The sequence below is a fragment of the Lissotriton helveticus genome, chromosome 3_1 (genome assembly GCF_964261635.1).
Source record: "Lissotriton helveticus chromosome 3_1, aLisHel1.1, whole genome shotgun sequence".
NCBI classification, from domain to species: domain Eukaryota; kingdom Metazoa; phylum Chordata; class Amphibia; order Caudata; family Salamandridae; genus Lissotriton; species Lissotriton helveticus.
Window position 1 is genome coordinate 302,135,198 of NC_136061.1, and position 22,539 is coordinate 302,157,736.

Here is a 22,539-nt window from a genome sequence, read left to right on the forward strand (position 1 = left end):
GCGAAATTAGACTGGTAAAAGATCTTTATGATTCCAATCACAACCCTCTTCCCTTCTCTTTTTTAGCTAGAGAATATAATCTTACTAACATAGATTTTTATTATTTTTTAAAAATAAAGGCTGCACTTTCTAAAGTATCCCTTTCTACGTATTCGGCTACTGTTTCTCTTTTTTCTATGTGGTTCCGCTCAGGCCATACTGCATAAAAAATGTATAAATTTGTATCTGCTCCACTTCCTTCACAGTCTACAATCACATATGATAAATGGTCTCATCATTTTGAAAATTATATTTTAAAACATATTTCATAAGAGACCTGGCATTTGATTGGGAAGTTATCCCTACGCAATAAGATTACTCCTTCTCTTATTCAATCTAAATTATTTACATTAAATCTCCTTCATTGGACCACTGCTTGCTTATACAAATTGAATCTACGAGATAGTGATCTTAGTTGGAATTGTAATTTAGAACCAGATACTCATCAACATATGTTTTTTGATTGTACACTATTGCAATCTTTTTTTGGTTTGATAAGGAAACACTTATCAGTAATCTTTAATATTTCATTAGAGCTTTCTTGACCTATGATTCTATTGGGGCCATGGGCTACAGCTATTCCTTTACTCGTTGACAATACGGATATGGAGTTATTGGATTTACTTATATCCATTGCTTTTAAAGTTATACTAACAGAATTGAAATCTTTTCATCTTCTGTCTTATCATACCTGGTGGGCATGGGTATCATACCTCCGTGGAGCTCATACTTTTGTTGAGGAGAAGCACCACTCGCCTTCCATTTCTAGCATCGTTTGGCGATCCCTGGACAATTATATATGAATCTGTCCTCTCAGGGGTTGGTAGTTCAATATCCTTTTGACTCTACTCTTTAAGTTATTTCCTTCATTGATATCCCCACCTCTTTCTTCGTTATTTCTTTTCTTTACTTTTTTCTGTCTTTTCTTCTTCTTTGCTTTCTCTTGTTATGCAATCCTATCTATTAAGCAATACGACTGATTTATGACCTCAGCATGACATAGAAGCTGTGGATCTTGTTTAATCCATTTATCTGGGTTTTATAATATTGATTCGATTTATATCATTTAATGTGTCATTTATGTATTTGTTTTTCTTGCCTGATTAATTATATGTTCATACTTCTTTTATCCCAGCTCATTAACTTTTGCCATGAAATCTATTTTTTGATTCTGTATTCTCCGATTTTAACCTGATACATATTTAATAATGCTATGTTGTATTGCAATATATTATAAATGTATTTTCTCTTTTACATAACAATAAAGATATTTGAACAAAAAAAGTTTTATTTCTAAACTACTACTACAACAATTTTTATTAAAATAACATTTCAAAGGTTCCAGGTGCGTTCACCTACCTTCTTTCAGAAGTGTCGAGACCAGCACTGGTACATAAGTCAACTAGAGACTGCGCAGGCTACCTACATCCAACAAATAACCAACCTAAAAGAGGTAGGTTTAAGCACTTTGTGTGTATGCACTTGGTATTTCTTGGCCATAGAACTTGGTATGTGCATTATTTTTAGTTTTGAGTGGCTGGTACCTATTACGGTTGTCAAGATAATTAGACACTTTGCATAGATGGTTGTTGAGTAATGCAATCTCTCCAAGTTATATAGTTAATTACATAATGTGAGTGCAAAGTATAGTAGTGTAATTGATGAGGATTCCACACCAAATAATTTACCTTTATGGACTAGTTGGCTAAGAGTGCTACCACTAACCAAAGCCAAATTCATATATATATATATATTAGTATATATATATTAGTATATATATATTAGTATAAGATCTATTTCCAGAAGTAATAAATGATCCGGCACTCCAAGGTAGGTTACGAAAGTCCTTTTATTTAATTAAAATGACGAAATACATCTACGCGTTTCGGGAGTCACGCTCCCTTGCTTGTATATATATATATATATATATATATACATACACATATTTAAAAACACACATACCCCCACCCCCTCCTGCCCCCCCATCCTCGCTCCTGACCCCCCTGTCATTCCCCTTAGCCCCCACCTCCTGTAGATAAACTTTCTGTGCATACTCCTGGCATCTAGTGTTGGGACGTATGTTTGCATGGTGTTTTTCTTCAAAGTGCTTCGAGGTTGTGTGACTCCTCTTGCTGGTAATTCTCATGGTCATCGTCTCCATTGTTAGATTGTTTTCTTTCCACTATCTGGTTCTATGTGTTCTATGCTCCAGATCGACACCATTGCCTTGCTCGCTACAGTTTATGCAGATTCCTTACCTCCATTAGTATTGTTTTCCGACAGTATCTCCATTACTTTTAGTCTTGGATCAACTTTTGTTGCTTCTTGAGCGAGGGGTGGTTTGACCGTGGGCCTTGCCTTTCGGGGCCTACCTATGTCTTCGTCAAGTCTCTCCACCATACCTCGATGGTGGTGGAACAGACACCATTCAGATACTGTCCTCGTTGCCGCGCAAAATATCCTCAAAGCGACCTCCATCAGGTATTCAATTAGTGCCACTCGCCTGAGCACAACGAGGACACCTGCGGCACCTGCTGCTCGTTCTGTTCCAAGAAGACTCTTTGCAACCATCGGGCTTGTCTGCTAGTGATGTCGCACAGGAGCGACGATGGCACTCGACCTTTTCACTCTCAAGGACCTTAACTGGGAGCATCTTACACAACAGTCTGCTGTTGATGAAAAAACATTCTCCCTTGAGGAATTCTCTGGCTCCAAGCTGGAAATCGAGGATCTTCTGCCAGCCCAGCAGTCTGCGAGCACAGTTCTCCCTTCCCTTTGACACCGCTCTCAAGCTGACCAGCATGTTACCAAAAGGCACACAGCCACATTGAAGCCTCAGAATCAGACCTTCGTACCAACCCTGCATTAGGGCCATGGTCGACGCCGACAAACTCATTTGGACGCTCCGAACAGCTCTGGCTCGGCACGAAGAAAGACTCGAAGCTGACCGGTTCGGCTCTGGCTACTCTGGCGCCGGTACCGAACTGACCTTCGGCACCGGCTAGATCTACCTTGGCGCCGACAGGGCCGGCTTTAGCACTGGTGGCGCCCTGTGCGACAATTTTTGTTAACTTCCCTCTCAATGACCACCTCCGCCACGGATTGCCTCACTTCCATAAGTTGACAATGCCCCCATGTCTCCATAACCACTGTCTTAGATTTGTTTAGTTTTATAGCGCCACTCATACCTGTTTAAAGTGTCACATCACTTTACATCACAGTGAATGGAGACAGTCATACGTGTGTTAATCAGTGCACAGGAAATGTTACATAAGACCGAGGACAGCAAGGTGTAGGAGTCACATGTCATCCATACAGGTATGTAGTATAGTTTAAGGGTCCTTGGTCTGGAAAAGCACAAATTCAGAATTTAAAATGCAACACCATTGTTAGGAGTTTTCTTTAATATTAAGAATGTATTTCTACCCAAATGTTTTTGCAATAGCAGAATAAGGAAAGTCTAGGAAAAACAAAACGTAGCTTTAATATTTTCCTTGCAGTTTGCATGCAGCGCTTTGATGACAATAAATAGCTTACTGCTCTGTATTAGGATTTTAGTTTATAAACTGGAAGCAACATAAGAATCTCTCTGAGAGAAGCAATAACCTATTGACCAATTTATCGTATATACACTTTGTGATCTGAATGCTACACGTTCATTTCAGTAGGCATATTATGATGAGTCAAAACTTCTACTACCCGACAAAACTCTTTCTCCAGGAAGAACATTAATCGCCTTGACATTTTTAGTGATGCTTTAAAATTTCTGGGACAAGGAAGGTGATCTCGGGTGCTTTTAAAACAATTAACATGGCACCCCCACCCCAAATCAGCACCCGGTACGGTGGCACAGATCGCACCGACCTAAAACTGGCCCTGGGCGCTGACCAGACTCTAAGCACTGAAACCGAAAGCGCCCTCGGAGATTAAATCTTTGGCTTAGACCACCTAGTCAGATGTCTGTATAGGCACTGTTGAAGCGATCCTTCACATTCTGCAAAAGGAGATCAATGCAAGGCAGAAACATCTAGTCAATCATCATCATATGGGCCGGATCCTTGCCCGCTTTCCGAGATCTACTGCTGCTTTGCTTTCAAACTTCGACTGTCCTTCAAGGAATTCTTGTATGTTCCAGTTCCACCAAAACAGTGCAGAAAGACAGATAGGGTAGTCAGCCCTCTACCCCTCAATCAACCACCCCCTCTCTGTTCCTCACACTTCACCGCCCACCAATGCTTCTCCAGAGGACCCCTTAATGTCACATCTCGGGGGTAGGGGTGAGGTCTTCTCACTCTGACATGGTTGGTCTTAAGGGGTGGACGATACATATGACATTCCTCCACGGGGTGACCAATGGGACTTCATTGATGCATATCCATCCGGGGACACAGACCATAACCTTCCCATCCCTCACCTCTGGACGATTCTACATCGTATCAGGAGCTGGTTAGTAGAGCTGCCATTTTCCACATGGTGGATTTTCACAATGAGTCACTAGTGAAGGAATATCTGCAGTCAGAAGGGGTAGCTGCATAATCCACCATCCAATGGCACATTGCCAATACAATCTGCCTTCTCTCACGCTATGGCCGTGCCCACTGGGACGAAATAGAGGAGCTTCTCCAACAGCTCTCAGAGGAATATAGGAAGAGGGGACAGGAGATAGTCTCCGAGCGCAAGCAGATACCTAATGCTACAATTTGCTGTGCCTTAGATTCTACAGACACTGCTAGTAAGGGAGTTAATTCTAGCCTTCTTTTACAGAGGCATACCTGGCCCTGTATCTCTGGTTTCAAACCGGAAGTTCATCAGCACCTGCTAAATATACAGTTTGATGGCCAGCACCTCTTTGCTCCACAAGTAGACCACATCTTAGAAAAAATGAACAGGTATACAGAGGCAGCTGGGGGGGCGTGGCTAGCAAGCCATCATGGCGGACGGAGGCTGTTAGAGCTCCGGTGCTGCCGGGAGAAAATCACATCCTGTATGCCGTGACGGGGGGCCGTCCTACGCCACCAACGGTGGGATTCTGCCACTGAAGTGCCCTGCTCGACTCGACGGAGGTTTGGAGACTCCAGGACCTGCGGCTGCCCGGCGAACCGCGACGAAACATCTGCGGCCTAGCCCCACGTTGTGCGGGCTGTGCCCGGGACACGGAACGCTACCTGCCGAGGTGACCGGGGGCTGCCCTGGAGCGATCGACTAACGCACTGCCCGCTTACTAGTGGAGTCCAGGGGGTGCGGGCTGTGGCCATCCCCTTCATCCCCCCCCCGATACCCCTGGTGCAAGATTCGGAGGGTCTGGAGGCGACCGCTCGGAGGAGGGGACGGCGCATGGACGGGAGCCCTACCTGCGGGGAGCCCGGAGCCGCACCGCGCCGACGTCTGAGACCAAAGTCCAGTAAAACAACCACTGAGTGAGGGACACACGGAGGCATCGTGGAAGGCGCTGCACTGCCCCGTCTGCTTCTCCCCACCTCCCTCCCCTCCCCCACTCCCCGCCGCCATTGCTGATACTTAAGAGTCGCGGAGGAGGGATACTGCGAGTGCCGACGGCCTGGGTCGGGCCGGAGATGCGGAGAGAGCCACTGGCAGTACCCTGTGTGAGGTGAGGGATGGTGTACGAAAGGGAACCGTCGGCCTAGAACTGCACTACGCCGGAGGGGTGAGGATCTAGACGGTCGGCCCCAAGCCCAGCGGAGACGCGGGAACAGGACCGAGGGACGAGTGGTGGAGCGGGGAAAGCCGCTGCTGTTGCCCTGGACGGGGAGTGCGGAGTTGCCCACCCTGGGTCCAAAGAGAGGGCGGGAACTGGTGCCCACCCTGCGAACTGATTCCTGACGCCCCTTTGAGGTGGACGGAGGTGGGAGCGGCCTGCGGCTTCCCAAGCAATAGTGCCCTACCTAGAACCCTGTTGAAAGATCGGTTACCCATCGAAGCCTAGAGAGATCGCAGGGCTGAGTCGGGAGACCGAGTGGAAGAAACACGGGAGGTGATAGGTGCCTGTCCTGCGACGTGGCCCCAGCCACTGGGAGGGCCTCTGAACGGTCACCATGGTACGGAAAGGTGCAAAGACCACGGATGGCAAGGAAGGGACATCTGTGGGGCCTACTCCGGACGCAGGTCTGGGTGGTTCCACACCTCGAACACTGAACTCTACCCTCTCGGAAGACCAACAGGGGGACAAACTGGATCTAATACTCAAGGAAATTAGAGACTCTAGGGCCGCGATGGAGACGCAAATGGGCACCCTTACCACTAATCTCTCACTGCTTAAAGCCGACCATGATAAACTGGCGGTCAAAGACCAAGGGACGACGCTGACGGACCTTGCCCCGACGGTAGCGAAACACTCCGAATCCATCCAACAAATCCAACACCAGGTGAAAACTCTTATGGAACGTGTGGAGGACGCAGAAGGCCGCAATCGTCGCAATAACCTACGCGTCATTGGCCTTACGGAACGCAGTGAGGGGCCCCACGCGACGGAATTCATGGAGCAGTGGTTCCGAGATAATGTAGCTGCAGAGGGACTGTCACCGTTCTTCTGTGTGGAGCGGGCACACAGGATCCCCACTGGTCGACCGCGACCAGAACAAACACCACGGCCACTGATTGTGAAGATCCTTAACTACCGAGATAGGGACACACTGCTTAGACAGGCCCGGATGAAGTCCATCATAGAGTACGAAAACAAACGTATCTCACTATACCCGGATTATACCAACCTGGTGCAGAAGCAGAGGTCCTCCTACTACGAGGTGAAAAAGAGACTACAGAGAGCCAAACTCCGCTACGCCCTGTTATTTCCTGCGCGCCTCAAGGTGATCCACGACAATAAAACACACTTCTTTGAAAGCCCCACGGATGTGGAAGAGTGGCTAGAAGTGATGGAGAACCCGGACCCAACCCAGCGTTCATCGGCCGGCGGATCCAAGGATGGATCGGATCATGCGGAGGACAGATCGGGTGCATGTGGCACAGAACCGAAATGGCGCAAACCTACTACCCATCAACAAAAACAAGGACAGGAAGATGCTGTCGCACTGGTGGGCTCCTTCAGGGAGGACCGTGGAACTATAAATACGGACACTGAAGACAGCACTGTCCACTCGGACTCGGAAAACAGTATGGTGTTATTCCCGACTGTGACACCTAGAGCGGCAGATGAACTTTTGGACAACGCCCAGGAATGACTTCTAACATGGAAGGGACCTGGAACTTCAGGTCACATTGGTATCCTTTTCCTTTATTATAACCAGAATGCACAGCCAAACCTTGGTGGGAGGAGGGGACCCACAGACTGGGTACATGATTGTGATTTTATGGTGACATGTTGACCCTTGAGGTAACCGAGCTGAGCTTTCTGACTACTGTCTCTGCCATAAGGACCTTGCACACCCCACGCTCCTGTGCCACACAGGAATATACCACTGTATAAATAGGACACATGCCCCCCCTCCCGAAACGCGGCTAACAGTAATAGACGATTGTATGCTAACTCTCCCGGCGGCGCTGTTGAGCCGACAGCACACACAAGTTTGGCCCTTTGGACACAGCCCAAGCCTAGCCAACCCCCCAGAAGCGTATGCAACACAGACTGTTTGGTTATGTTCTACAGTTTCATGTTCGGCACAGCAGAGTTCCGAGGCTGCGCCTCCAGAGTTTGTGTTTGGGGAGCGGAGGGAACCGTCTCCGGGCTAGCACCGATAATGTACATATTGCAATGTGAAATGATACTCACTGTGACACCTGTATCGGGATATGGCTGAAGAGAAAGGGAAATATAGGCTAGTTACCTGGAATGTGTGAGGATTAGGGGCGGTACAGAAGCGACAAAGAGTACATGCCTTTCTGATTCGCCAGCGTGCACACATAGTATTCCTACAGGAATTCCACCTAACACAGTCCGAGGCACACACGTTACGGAAAAAATGGAGGGGAACCATCTTTTCCACTACGTACTCAGCCTTCTCCAGGGGGGCCACGATATGGGTGAGATACGGTACCCCTTTCGTGGAACTGGAGAGGAGGGTGATGAACAAGGACGCTACATACTGGTAAAGGGCACACTAGACGGTACAATGGTGGTCTTGGGTAGCATCTACGCCCCGAACTTTGAACAGGACAGATTTCTCACAACCGTCGGCCGAGCCTTGGCAGACGGGATAGATATCCCCTGGATCCTGGGGGGTGACTGGAACATGATACTAGATGTGGACCTGGACAGATCTCACCCTCCCCTCCAGGCGACAGGGGTACATAAACTGTCTGACTCATGTAGGACATGGCTTCAGGGGTGGGGCGTGACAGATGTATGGCGTTCGCTACACCCGGCACACAAAGAATACTCATACTACTCCCCATTGCATAACCTACATACCCGACTAGATAGATTCATCTGCACCAACTCCTTAATGACAAAATGTACGTCCTCAGACTATCTCGCCAAAACCTTTTCGGATCATAGGCCGCAAACACTAGACCTACACTGGGGTAGGATACCCTCACCGGTCCCCACCTGGAGACTCAACCCCTCCCTACTTGAAGACGGCCCGTTCCGCGCACACCTTGCCGACACATTGACCAATTACTTTAGGGAAAACTGGGGCTCTACGTCCTCGAACTTGGTAGTATGGGACGCAATGAAGGCTGTGCTAAGGGGCACTGCGATAGGCAGATTGGTGGGAGCCAGACAAGAAATTCATGGAAAACTCTGTGATGTGGAGAACCGCCTGAAAAAGCTTGAGACTGAGGTAGGAATTGACCCAGAGCGCAAAGGCGGCTTACAATTGTGTAACATAGAGCATGCAGAAATCCTAGAAACCTTAAGGGTCATAGACTATGGGGACTATCTGAGGCGACAGCAGGCGGAGGCGGATAGATCTGGTGCACTGCTAGCTCGTCTGATCCGAGATACCCCTGAGGTCCCAGTAATTACGAGTATTCGGGATGGAACAGGCAGACAGGACAACACACAACTGGAAATCAACACTGTGTTCAAGACCCATCTGGAGGGACTCTATCCTCCTCCCCCTGCAGATACTAGAGATGACATGATAGATTTCCTGGGAGAATTGACAATCCCGACCCTGACCCATGAAATTCAGACGGCCCTAGCCAGACCCATAACGCAACAGGAGATAAAAGTAGCTATCCACACACTTAACCGGGGTAAGACTCCGGGCATGGATGGACTGCTGGGGGAGTTTTTTCCAAACCTACTCCGAAATTCTGGCACCCATCCTGGAACAAATTTACAAAACTGCTTTTGAGGTCGGCCATCTGCCGGTCACGACTATGCAGGCCTTGGTAATATCCATTCCGAAACCCGGCAGAGACACCCTTGACGTGAGCAACTATAGACCCCTCTCCATGCTCTCCTCGGAGTATAAAATACTTAGCAAAGCTATCGCCTTACGAATACAAGCCCATCTCCCTGGCCTGATCCACACTGACCAATGTGGTTTCCTCCCAGAGAGAAGCACCTCTCAGAATACGCGACGGCTCCACGCCCTCATGACGACCACCCCACAAGAACTGCCGCACGCGGGCTGCATAGCCCTAGATCTCCGGCAGGCGTTTGATTCCCTGACATGGGACTTATTGTTTGAAGTTCTAGGCCGCTTCGGCTTCCCGGATGCCCTGATAAAATGGATTTGTCTGTTATACACGAACCCAACGGCTAGAGCACGCACTGGCAGGTACACCTCGGACAGTTATGACGTTCACAGGGGCACCCGACAGGGATGCCCGCTGTCGCCATTGCTGTTCGTACTCACATTAGAGCCCCTAGCGATTGCACTCCGAAAGAGGGCAGCGGAGACGGGCATACCAGTTGGGGATACCCATAACTTGATCTCCATATATGCCGACGATATAATGGTGTTCCTCCGTAATTTGCAGGGTGATCATTTACAACTAGCGACCATCTTTGAACGGTTTGAGAAAATCTCTGGCCTGGCCATAAACCCAAGGAAATCCCTGGGCTTCTTTTTCCGAGAAGGACAGCGGCCTACCCATATACAGTTTGGAACCTATGAGATCCAGGTAGCACCAACCACGTTCAAATACCTTGGTATTAACGTATATCGGAGTCCGGAAGACCAGATTGAGGGTAATGTGCGGAGGGCAATTAATGGCCTTCGGGGTAGCGTGAACTTTTAGACATCCCTACCCTTCTCTGTAATGGGCCGGGTGGCGATTTCAAAGATGGTCCTACTGCCCCGGATACTGTACTACTTCGTAAACTTGCCAGTGCTACTCCCACAACACATTTTTACCACGCTAAACACACTACTAATCAGTCTCATATGGGGGTCAGGAAGACGGCGTATCAGCCTCAAGAAATTACAACTGAATACCAGACAAGGTGGTCTGGGAGTACCAGACCTACGTAGCTACTATTAGGCAAGCCAACTCCAATGGCTAACACGCTGGGTGGCGGGTAGGAACCTACATGAGATTGCTTACACAGCAGACACTGGCACGCGGAGATCTTCACTCCCTTTTACTGCCCGCTGCCAAGATCCCCAGAGACTGCCACCCCCTCCTACACGTAGCTTTGAGATGTTGGCAAAAAGCACTGTCGTACACGGCGGGGACCACCCCCTACGCAGACAACATCCCCCTCCTAGGACTCCCAATGCCACAAGGAAACCTGACACAACGCAGATTACAACCCTGGACGACGGCCGGGGTGGACAGGGTAGGGACTTGTTTGGGGACGACACTCTCCTAGATCATGCCTCTTTCGCACAATACACAGGTGCCCCACAACGACTGTACCTCCTACACGCCTCGGTGACTTACTATGTGAGACGCACCTGGGCCCCACAACGCACCAAACCAGTCCAGCACGAATTGGTTCATCTCCTCCACTATATGGGGACGGGTGGACACCTAGTACGGTGGCTCTATATGGGCATTAGAGAACATGCAGCTCTGCCCCTCACCGCCCTTAGGGAGACTTGGGCTACGGATACAGGGGAGGCCATAACAGACCGGGAATGGAAGATCATCATGGTTCATCATAGGAGGGTGTCCAGAAATGTTAAATTCAAATTTATACAAGCCATGGTCTTACATAGGGCATATCTCACCCCCCAAAGGCTCCACAGGATGTTCCCTGCCACCCCCCCACAACTGCCCTAGATGTCAGGAGGACGAAGCAAACATTCTCCACATGTTGTGGACATGCCCGAGAATGCGCAACTACTGGGGGACGATCAGAAACATACTATACACTGTAACAGCCCTGCAGATCCCCGAGGGGGCGCTACCCTGCCAGATAGGCCATAGGAAGAGAACTAAGACCTGTAAGGCGCAACTGAAATTTCTGGACGTAGCCCTCTTGTTGGCACTTAGAGTTCTCACTATGAGGTGGAAGTCGCCCAGATCCCCAAATGTAGAAATATGGCGGTCAGATATGTTGAAATGGGGCAAAGCGGAGGCCGCAGCGCTGCGTAGAGAGGAAGAGAAGGGCCTGCTTAAATTTCCTGTTGCGCAGGAATGTGACCAAATGCTGATAGAGTTGGAAGATGTAGACCTAGAGATGATACAGTGACATACCGTCTGAAGTGTGCCAGAACCATGGAATTTCAGCACATACGGATACTTAGACAAGATGCATTGATTAACCAGGCCTGACGATTGAAATACTCTCTGGATTAACTAAAAGCTAATATATCCCAATTAAAGAGTGTGTACAAAGGAATAGCCGGGAGACCGGGTGGGGGGAGGGAAGGGGTTGAGGGACAGTTTATGGGCAGGCGATACTGCAATTTGAATGCTAATGGTTAATGATGTGATGGAACAATACCTGGAAAAATGTAAGACGTGATGAAAAATTGGATATGGAAATAATACGCCCAAGTTAAGTTAAAGAAAAAGGAAAAGACTGATACAATGTAAACTGTATACATGTAACTTGTAATAACTGTCACAGTCATGAATAAAAAGTTTTTTTTTAAAAAAGGTATACAGAGGCAGCTAAAGCAATAAGCGTGCTTTAGACACCTGCTCCTCGCGTCTCCTTTCGCTGCACTCGCTATCGTGGAGGCTCGATGACCGCCTCCCTTGAAGTCTCCGCGTCATATTGTTGCACCTAGGGACAGAGATCCTCTCCCAGTGGGTACTTTAGAGGGTCAAACAGAAGCAGTAATTCTGAAGTCAGAGGAAAGGGTGGCTCCTCCAAAGGAACTGCAACTGCCACCATCTCCCGATTTGTCACTTCTTCCCCCTGATTACACCACACTGGTCGGGGGTGGCTTCAAGGCTTTTTCCCCACATGGCAGTCCACCACCTCAGACCAGTGGATTTTGGATATTATTTAACATGGTTATTGCCTAGAGTTCACTTTTACGTCTCCCACCATTCCACCTAGCACACACACACTCTCACCAGAACACCAAAAACTTGTCCAAAATAGGTCATGCTGTTCTTAGCAAAGGGGTTATAGAACCGGCCCCCTACCATCAACAGGTTACAGGAATGTACTCCCTGTACTTCTTAATACCCAAAAAGGACGGGTTTCTGCTCATCGCCAATATCTCAGGTTTGTGGTGAGCGGCAAGCACTACCAATTCAAAGTATTCCCTTCAGTGTTACTACTGCACCTTGGGTGTTTAGCAAGAGCCTTGAAGTAGTAGCCGCACACCTGCGTAGACAGGCTGTCCACGTTTTTACTTATCTGGACGACTGTTTAATCAAACATTCCACTCACCAGCTTTGTCACAAACGTGCGTAAATCACGATAGACCTGCTTCACAGGTTAGGGTTTACCATCAACTACATAAACTCCTACCTCCAACCCCTACGTGTATAACCCTACTTGGGTGCCATTCTTAACTCAGAGATTGGCATGGCCTATCCAAACTGGCTCGGATTCAGTCTTTTCAAGCACTGCTCCCTCAGCAAAGGTTTCTACAGTATGTTCAACTACATTCTAACTGTGACAGAACTCTGCTATTACATTGAGCACAAATACATCACATTCCTTTTGCTTCACACTCTGAACACTTTCAGTATGGTAATACTGGACTTTCAGGAGGCCAGTGGACTAGACGCCTTCACTGACAGTGGGTTAAATTCCCCCTGGGCATTCTCTGTAGAAATCAGCCTCTTTTGCAGTGGTTATCGACGGGCTGCAAAATTCCTACCCTTCAGCTTCCCTCTATTGAAGTTCAAATTAATGTCCTGCAGCCTCGGCTGGGTTCAATGATGGGCACTTGGGCCAAACCTTTGTCTTGCCTGCGAATAAATTGGCAAAGACATTTCCCTGTTGATCTACCTTTAATGCATTTTCTCACACCTAAAGGTTTAGTTGTCTTGGCTTCCCTAATACACCTCTTGATAAGTAATCAAAGCTCATGTAACCATTTGGAAAGAGGATTTTTCCTCTGCGAATCCCGCCTTTCATTCTGTTAATGCCAGCTGCCTCCTGGGAATAGACTTGCATGCAGTAGGGAGGGGTGTGGTACCTAGAATGTCTTGACATGAGCATTAGTTCTCCAACCATGCTGCCGCTTTAGGAGGATCTTCTGTCACATTAGCAGGGCAAGGTCCTGCACAATCTTCATCTTTATGCTTGGAGATTAAGCGGCAACAGTTGACTGTTCTCGACCTGCTTCCTGAAGTAGCGAATATCATCATAGTCTCCAGGTGTCCATCTACGAAAACTGTTTACACTGGATGCTGTTAGAAGGCTGTGGCCTGGTGTAAGTTTTGTAAAGCATACCCTTTGCAGACAAATTGACATATGTTTAGCCCAGCAAGGACTTGCCATGGGCAATGTTAGATGTTATTTGGCCTTTGTACTTATACTGGACCATCGGTATCTTATTTAAAAAACCTTTTGTCCTGCATTTTCTTAAAGGTCAGTTTCGTATGTTTCCTTCCAAGCCTTTTGTGCTGCTTCAGTGGGACCTTAATTTGGACTCTAAAAAAGGCATTTGAGGCATTAAACGGATATAGTTTTAAACATGTAACATGATAAAAGACATAGGGAGGATACAGATGCAGAAACATTTAAGGCCAAATGCAGACCAGCTACACCTACACTTGAGGAATGATGAGATCTGGCTAGACTGAAACTGTTACAGAGCCAATAGCTTTGGTGTCTGTGCTTACACCTGTCCCTGCAAAACTAGTGGTACTGTTAGCAGAATGTGACCCTGATAACTACAGATTGCTCCTTTGGCCTACTTCTTGATACTGAGGTTGACACAGTCTGCTTCATATAGGTTTTGATGCCGGCCCAGATAAAGTTCTTGGAAAAGACTTAATCCATTTTAACAGTCTGTTCGATAAAGGGATGACACCTATCTAAAGAAAACGTGAATTCCCATCTCTGTGTGCGACTCATTCCAGAGATGATATACGTTTTTTGCATCTGATTTGGATGCTGTTACCTTCTGCTGAATACTTCTAACCATAGACTCTTCATTTTAGAATATCCCACAGGTGCCAGACTATCAGTGCCTCCATGTGCCACTAGGTGGCGTTTTGTGGCCCCAAACTGACTCCATTGGCCCCCGGAAGTGACAGAAGATTCGCAAACAAACGCCACCACTGCACACTGTCAGCCGTTCCTTTCTTCCCATACCTTTTCATACAGATCTGTCGTTACACTCCCCACAACTTTAAAAAAAACGTTTCCACATTGTGTCTGGAATGATGTCCCCACCAAAAATGTCAGGATTTAAGCTGCGCAGCATGAAGCAGATATCTGTCATGGACCTAGCAAACACTACAAGATGATGGAGCGAGTGCTGTAACTTTTCAACCACTCGCCCCCAGTCAAAAGATCTGGATATAATCCATCATTCTTTTGCTCACTATGCTACACCGATTAGGACCTAGCCATTTGCAAGTCAGTATTGACCCTGTTGCTCATTGGAACAGTCCATCCAGAACTGCCAAGCCAAGTCCTTCCTGGGCCAGAAACCATCATCCTGGGACTGGTTTTGGGGTTTCACCGCTCCTCAAGGTGAAACCCTTCCAAGGTGCGCCTGTGGTGCTTGGCTTCAGGACACAGCTCTAAGTTGTGTGGGAAGTACACCCTCATACACCAGATTGAGATTCTTGGCTCTGAGGTGTATTTGTATGTTGACAAACACAAGAGGAATTTATGGTGTTCACATAGATCCCGTAGGAAATTCTGGGTATGGTCTCGTTCCAAGGGCTGTTCCTGGTACCTTTTCTAGTTTGCTCAATGTTCTAAGGGAAGTCCAAGTCCAAATGCAAGCTTAAAAAAAGCTTCCCAGACCGTTTTCAACCCGCAGCAGATTGATGCCTTCAAATACGCTATCCTGGAAATATTCAGCTTTCGACTCAGTCTAGCACATCTTCAGCCCCATGGACCCAAAGGGAGCTCCAGTCTGTTTACCCCGGCTGGTCCCTCGCCTCCGCAACCCTCTAGAACTGTTACCAGATTTGCATCCTGGCCCTCAGCTCCACACTGGTCACGCCACCGGGTGTGTCATCTGATGTAGATTCAATTTTGAACGCTGAACTGTTGTTGGTTCAAGGTTGACTGATGTTGTGCTATAAGCTTACAAAAGTGCAACCAGTTGTCATGTGCCCTAGACTTTAGCCATCTGCCTCAACTGCCTGCGAGCTCAATACCTCCCCTCAGACCGAGTTTGACTCACTACAGGTACTACCAATGAAAAAAGGGCCTCATTTGCAATGATGGTCCAGAGTGCAGTAGTAAATTGAAGCTGCTGTCCATTCAGACCAAGGTGAGTGTTTTGACGGGCATCCTACTATTGTAGCAGCTGAGTGCATGCTCCCATTTAATGGTACCTTCACAAGTAGTGTGATGGGCAACCCTATTCTTGCCCTGCTTTTCACCAGGAAGGTAGCCAAACGACTTAGACTGGCGCCTGCTGACCTGGATTTTCTAACGAAGCACCATAGGCAAGGGAGCCTTATTATACAGACCTTGAACAATAAAGTCATCTCAAAACAAATGACACCTTTGTAAACCTATTTTCCCTCTGCCTGCTTGGCACTGTAGTCTGTGAACAGTCAGTCTTTTGGGCAGGTACACCCATGCCTTTGAGGTATGGCCAGCAAGACCTTGCCTGCAATCCTGGAGGATACATGATGGCCAGGATGCAGCCCAATACATTACCTGCGCCCATCTGACTACCACTGATTGCATTGGCAGGGTTGTCGGTACCAGTGTGGTCCTTTGTAGACATGCCTAATTGAGGTCTGCTGGGTCCTCTGGCGATGTACAGGCCTTGCTAATGGACATGTCCTTTGGCGTGTCTCTCCTCTTCAGAAAAAGCAGACTCCACTTTAAAATGCTTTAAGAATAGCAGAGTGATTGCACATTGTTAACCCCTGCCAACCAATTGCTGCACCTGTTGTGGAAATGTAAGGGTCATTCCAGAAGGCTGGCATATAGGCAGAGATGGCCTTCTCAGCCATTGATGGAGGGACCCCAGTTCTTTTGGGGCAGCAGATGCAGATCCCACAGGCAACATGCACTGGTATTCCAAATCCCCTTCCTCTGCTCAAACGGCCTGCAAACCTCCTCAGTTTACCTTCAGTGGCACATGCCCAACCACTGGGTGGTGGGGAGTTGAAGGTTGGACTCTGCACTTTTCCCTGGGTTAACGATGTATCATGCCTAATAGATGGGTCTTGCAATTTGCTCAAACAGACTATGCTCTACCTTTTCTCCTCTCCATCCACTCAGTATTCCACCCACACCAGAAGAAATGTAAGTAGAGCATCTGTCCATCCTGTTACAGTAAGTACACCTATTGCTCGCCAAAGGTTCCATAGAGAAGGTACTGGACTTGAAGAAAGACAGACTTGTTACCCTCGCTATTTCCTCAAGCGTATCTTGGACCTCAGCCTTTGAATGCCTTCTAGCGGAAAGACAAATTAAAAAAAGCTCGCATTGGCTCAGATCGTATCTTCTCTAGACCCGGGAGACTGGATGGTGTATACCCATCCTGCATTCCAACAGGCATTTCAGTGCCCACCTGGCAGGGTCCCTCAATGCTAGAGTGGTTGAACTGAGCAGAGGCCGTCTGGTAGATCTCGAGTGGCATCTACAGCCACCAGCAAGAACATGCAGTGTCAACTACTTTGTGCATTGGCATTTCCACAAGAACACTTGATTGACTGGGGCAAAGAAAGAGAAGGATGTGTAGTAGAGGACCTTGTTGAGGTGGATACTTCTCTGTATTAAGATCTACGATGATCTGGGTAAGGACTGTCCCCCTGAAGGACCCCCACCCCCCGAAGGTCTAGGGGTCCATACCACCAGGGCCAATGCAGGTACTGTTGCATTGGTGCGAGGGGCGACAGTGTTAGATATCTGTCAGACATTGATGTATACATTCAGAAAGACCTACTGCTTTGATGACTCGGTCCAGCTGGAATGACACTTTGTCCACTCCCTTCTCCAATACGTTTAGGTGTGCCCTACTCCACTGACCCTCCACTTTGTACCACTTTCACTTCTATATTAGGCATGGAATCTGTGGTTAGATGCATCCGTAAGCAGAACATGTTACTTAACTTCTGTAACGCTCATTCTGGTGGATACTCTACTTACCTGCAGATTCCTCACTGCCCTCCCACCGCCATGTTGGGTGCATTGACTTCTTTTTAACACTTCAAAAGGTCTCAAGTTAGTCATCAGCACACTGTTACTAACATTTTTTTATGCTCTGTGGAGAAAGGAAAAAGACCAGAAACTGACATCAGTGGGCGGGACTGCGACTTTCATGTGGCGGCATGCGAGAGCACTGCTACAAAAGAAATTCCAGTGTGGCGTCTGCGGGATATTCTAAGGTGAGGAGTATGCTCCTACAGAAAGAGCAGTACCAGAGGTAAGTAACCTGCTCTTCCGGACACAAGAGAGTGAAGCGGAAGAGGGGACCTCCCCAAGGAGTACACCACATATATCCAGTGATTTACATACGGCTAGTGGTTTGGACTCTTCCCTAGAAGTGGACTGCTTCTTGCAGGAAGGCCCGTTGTGGACATACTGGGGTATTGCAGCAATGTTCAAGACTGCAATCATTTTGGAAACACCTTCACAAAGAACAAGCAAGTCTGCTATCATTAAATACTTTATTGCAAAGCAAGCTCCAGATGCAATTCTTACCATTAAATGAGCCCTTGCTGGATTGTGTGAAGGAAGCATTAAAGAAACAACAATCGACTTCTCCTGCTGCCTCCCTATTCAGACACCTTTAAATGTAGGACACTTTCCTTAGATGAGGCCTACCTCTTTACATGCAACACTGGGTAGCCTGGTAGTTCAGCTCTGAATCCAAGCACAGTGGCACCTCCACAAGTCAACACAAAACGTGATGAGAAAAATGCCTACAATAGGTCTAACCACTGGCAGTCACTCGGAGTAGCTCTCCAAACCATTGTTCTTTTGCTCGCCGAGCAGCCTTAGTTTGGACCCATCCATATGCAAATCAGTGTTGACTCTGCTCCAATCGGAACAGCCCAGCTTCAAACTGCCAGGCCACGGCCTCCATAAACTGGAACACAAACAACCAAAGAAAGGCATCCGCACGATTCACCTGATAGAGTCAAAGAAGATCCATGCTTTTGGGTAGAGAATTTTCATGTGAGGCAGCATTCCCCTGAAAAGCGTCTAACGCCACTTGCCTTTTAGTAAGATAAATACATGTGGTACTTTAAATACATGCTTGGATGGAGACCACACAACTATAGGGCCAGCTACTTGATTCAGACCAAACCTTGCAAAGCCCTGCTGGTTTTATTTTTATTTTTTTCATGAATGTTTCAGCATGAAACCTCATCATGGTTACCAGACTCTGTTCTTTTTCCAGCTCATGCATGTAGGATCTCCGAATACCTCTAGGGTTTTGTCACAACATTTTTGTGAGGTTTTTCCTTTAATGTAAACAATGTTCTGTATTGGTTAAGTGTTTTAAAGGGGTAGTGTGGATAGTGTTGCCCAGTATTGGCTAAATATGTAGATCTGCTGCCAACCCTGGATAGTGGGCAATACCTCTATACCCACAGTATGAGTATCTAAACTGTAATGATCGCAAGCATAACTAATCGCTTACACCTGAATGTGACCATGGTGACCTGTTCCCTTGCTCGACCTCACTAGAGACATTTCTTCATCTTTCTAACGGCCTGAAATTGCCATACCAGAACCGTTGTATCCCATTTTATTCCTGTTCATTAATTTAACCTAACGCATTGTTTTAGCTAACCGCAGGAGAGACTCGGGTTGGGTATCTCCGACCCTGAACTTGTACAGCTTAGAGATCACAGGCTGCACAGCTTGAACCCTTACCCGGCAACTGTACCACTTAGATTATTAGCTTTTGAAAGCCCCAGACCTGCAGGCTGCTTAGGGGGCCAAACGTGTTGGTTGAAGTCCCTCATAACTTGAGCTCATTTAAGGCTCAAGTCTTTCTCGTAAACCTTTATGAAATAAACCATTATATGAACATATAAATATGGAGCCTATGTGTATCACTAAGTACTCGCGTTTCACCTCATTTGGATAGAGTCCTACTATATAACCTATTGCCTACCCAGTCCTCCCCTTGATATTTTAAAAGAGTCTGAAGCCATTCCATCTTCTTTTTAACAACATTTGAATAGGGATTTTCTTGATATTCCTTCACTATTTATGATGTGCCTGTCTTGTGGGAGGAGGAAGGCTGCCACAGACTTGCATAATTTGTGTGCATCATGAGTTGCACCTTCTCACTCAGTTCAAGAATGTGAATTTTGCTAGAACATATCGGAGTGCTCCGATTGACAGGGAAGGAATTTTCTTCGAAGGGGAGCTTGAAGACCTCAAAAACAGTGCAGGACAGCCAGGGAAGGTGCCTCTTCCCCTGTGACTGGTCGTGGCTCGTCACAAGATTCCCACGGAGGATTTAGGGAGAAGAGGAGGTGGCATCATCGCCATCATCACTTCAGCAGCCAGCACTGTCACAGGATCAGTGGTGAAGTGGAGAAGCACATTGACATTCAAGAAGAAGATATCAAGACATTCATCATCAAGGCACTTCTCAATGACTGTTGGGACCCTCGCCGTCAAGAAGGTCATTGGTGAGACACTGGACTTTAAAAAAATGAACGTTGAGACATTGTGCACCTGAATACATGTGGCCTATTAAATTGTGATCATGCAGGGATCGTAATTACAAGGGTGCTATGTTTATGATACTCCTTAATTACAAGGTACAATAAAGCAAATCTAGCCAGCTGGAATTTAGCAAGGGGAAAAGACAGACTATTTACCTGAGCGTGTAGATTTAGGTGCACTAAGCACCAGAATCTGCATGTTATTCCCCAAAAGCTTGGAATATGTGATAATTATAGCATTCTATAAAGTCCGAACGCCTAGACATCTGATTCTATTTGATGCAGTAGCTATCGCATCTGATATTGCTTACTTGTACTTGGGCTCTGTGTCCAGGAGATAGACGTCCATACATTTGACTGCTTCAGTGGTACAAGATCTTCATCTACTTCCTCATTAAGGGATGACTTTGCAGTTTTGACCTCTTATTCTTCTTACACTTGTCACTGACTGGTTCTCTGTCGAAATCATCATGTATCGATGACATTTCTGCATTCCAGGATGGTCTGATGCCTTTTGTAATTCTACAGGTTTTAGAGTCTGTGATAATGAAGACATTGCAACCTCACTCAGAACCTAAGCTGCTTTTGGCCTCTTTTGATGACTGATTTTGCAAGAAGTTGCTCTCTTTTGCTATGATGATGATTGCAACAAGACTGGTTAATAAAAAATGTTCAACACAAGAGCAAGAGCTGGACCGAATTTTGCTTTAACTGGAGCTCCGGTCTGAATTAGTAATAGAAGCATGCTGCTGTACCTGTGCAGTCTGTTCCTCCCGACATAAAGAGCAAACTCACATTGATGGCAGACAGATAAATCTGTGGAACAGCGGCAACAGGTTTTAAAATATCAAGGGCTGAAGCGTTTCTGGAGATTTATGACAAACGTTTCTGGGAGACACTGCAGAGTTTTTCCAATGACCTCACAAGAGAACGTAGGCAAGACATTTTGGATGGTGTGCACTAAGGTCTGTCAGTCACCAACCAAGTCATCAGTGCCTCCAGTGATTCCACTGACTTGGCCTTCTCCAAATTCTGATCCGTTTGACAAGTGAACACTGTCACTTGAAACCTGGCCGCACAGCCAAGGAAACAAGTTCGACTTAAGTAAATAATAACCACAATGTATCACTCTATCAGATAATAAAAACTACCTTTATAGATATGATTTATTTAATGGGTAAATTCCCACTGTTTCAAAATTCTTTTTCATCAAAACGAAGATTATAGGAGTACATACAATGTAATTCATAACCAAGTAATGTATAATTAAGATACAGTAGATCCCAGTCCTACGTATCAGAAAAAAAATACGTCTGTTCAAAATATTTTTGGTTCCACAAAAAGGGCCCAAGCAGGAATTCAGAAATCCTAGGCCTCAAGTTAGCCAACAAAATGGATCAAGAAATAAAAATTATCTTTTTAGGTTTCCATCGAATATCTCCCCACTGCAGAAAATGGTGCTTGATGTGCACAGTCGACAACAGGATCCCCGCTTTCTCATATTAGTAGTAAAGAATCACAGAAAGATCTTCACATTCACAATGGGCACTCACAGTACCAGTACAAAGTTCTACTATCTGGTCTGAAATCAAAGCCGACACCCCTGACATTGCTCTTCAAAGCAACTTCTCCTGCAGGGAAGTCTGTGTGCTGCACCTGTCTGCTGAGGTATTTTAGCGTTCTAGCTAGTAGGTACCACATACAAGATCTCTTGGAAGGAAAGTTGCTTTAAAGAGCACTGTCAGGGGCCTGCCTGTGTGATTAACTCCATGTAATTAACATTGTCAGGTCACTGACACTGCTGGAGACATAAGCATTCCTATTTCTGTTCTTTCCTTACTGCTTGATATCAAGAATTCCTATTCAGCAAAGCATTTTGCCAGCATTCCTAATTTGTTTTACAATCCAGGCCAGGTTGATGAGGAAACTGTGAAATTGTCCACTGTTTAGGAAATAATTACCTCCAACCCTAATTCTGTAACTTTAAAAAGGTTCCAGCTGTGGTTCCAAAATCATAACCTGCATCCAGTGTCCTGCCAGGAGGATGTGATCATTGCAGTTTTACTTGCTCTTTCACAATCAGCTGTTCAGTTTTCAAAGTACCTTTAGCAGCTGTTACAGCATACTCAAAGATCAATCTTCACAATCCTATCAGATTTTTGGAGTTAAGGAGAACCTAACTTCATCCTCTATTAGCTTTTGAACTTTATACTGTCTCTCATAGGGTGGTTATGAGAATTTCTTACTTAGTAGATCCTCACTCCCATATCAATCAAACAATAACTTTGCCAGTTTTTGTGCAGTAACCTCATATCTCCTGAAGAAAGGTACCACTCATTAGATGTAGGAAGAATCCTGGCATTTTGTTTAGATAGA

The 22,539-nt window shown here is 46.5% G+C and overlaps 1 protein-coding gene across 2 annotated transcripts in view; it reads left to right on the forward strand.

The window, feature by feature from the left end:
* The window catches only part of TRIM37 (tripartite motif containing 37), a 1,276,082-nt gene that overhangs the window by 636,382 nt on the left and 617,161 nt on the right, over positions 1-22,539 (forward strand). For both annotated transcript variants that reach the window (XM_078679853.1, XM_078679852.1), the window contains exon 14: positions 1,378-1,492. In XM_078679853.1, the coding sequence (XP_078535979.1) occupies positions 1,378-1,492 (115 nt within the window). The remainder of the gene's footprint in view (positions 1-1,377; positions 1,493-22,539) is intronic.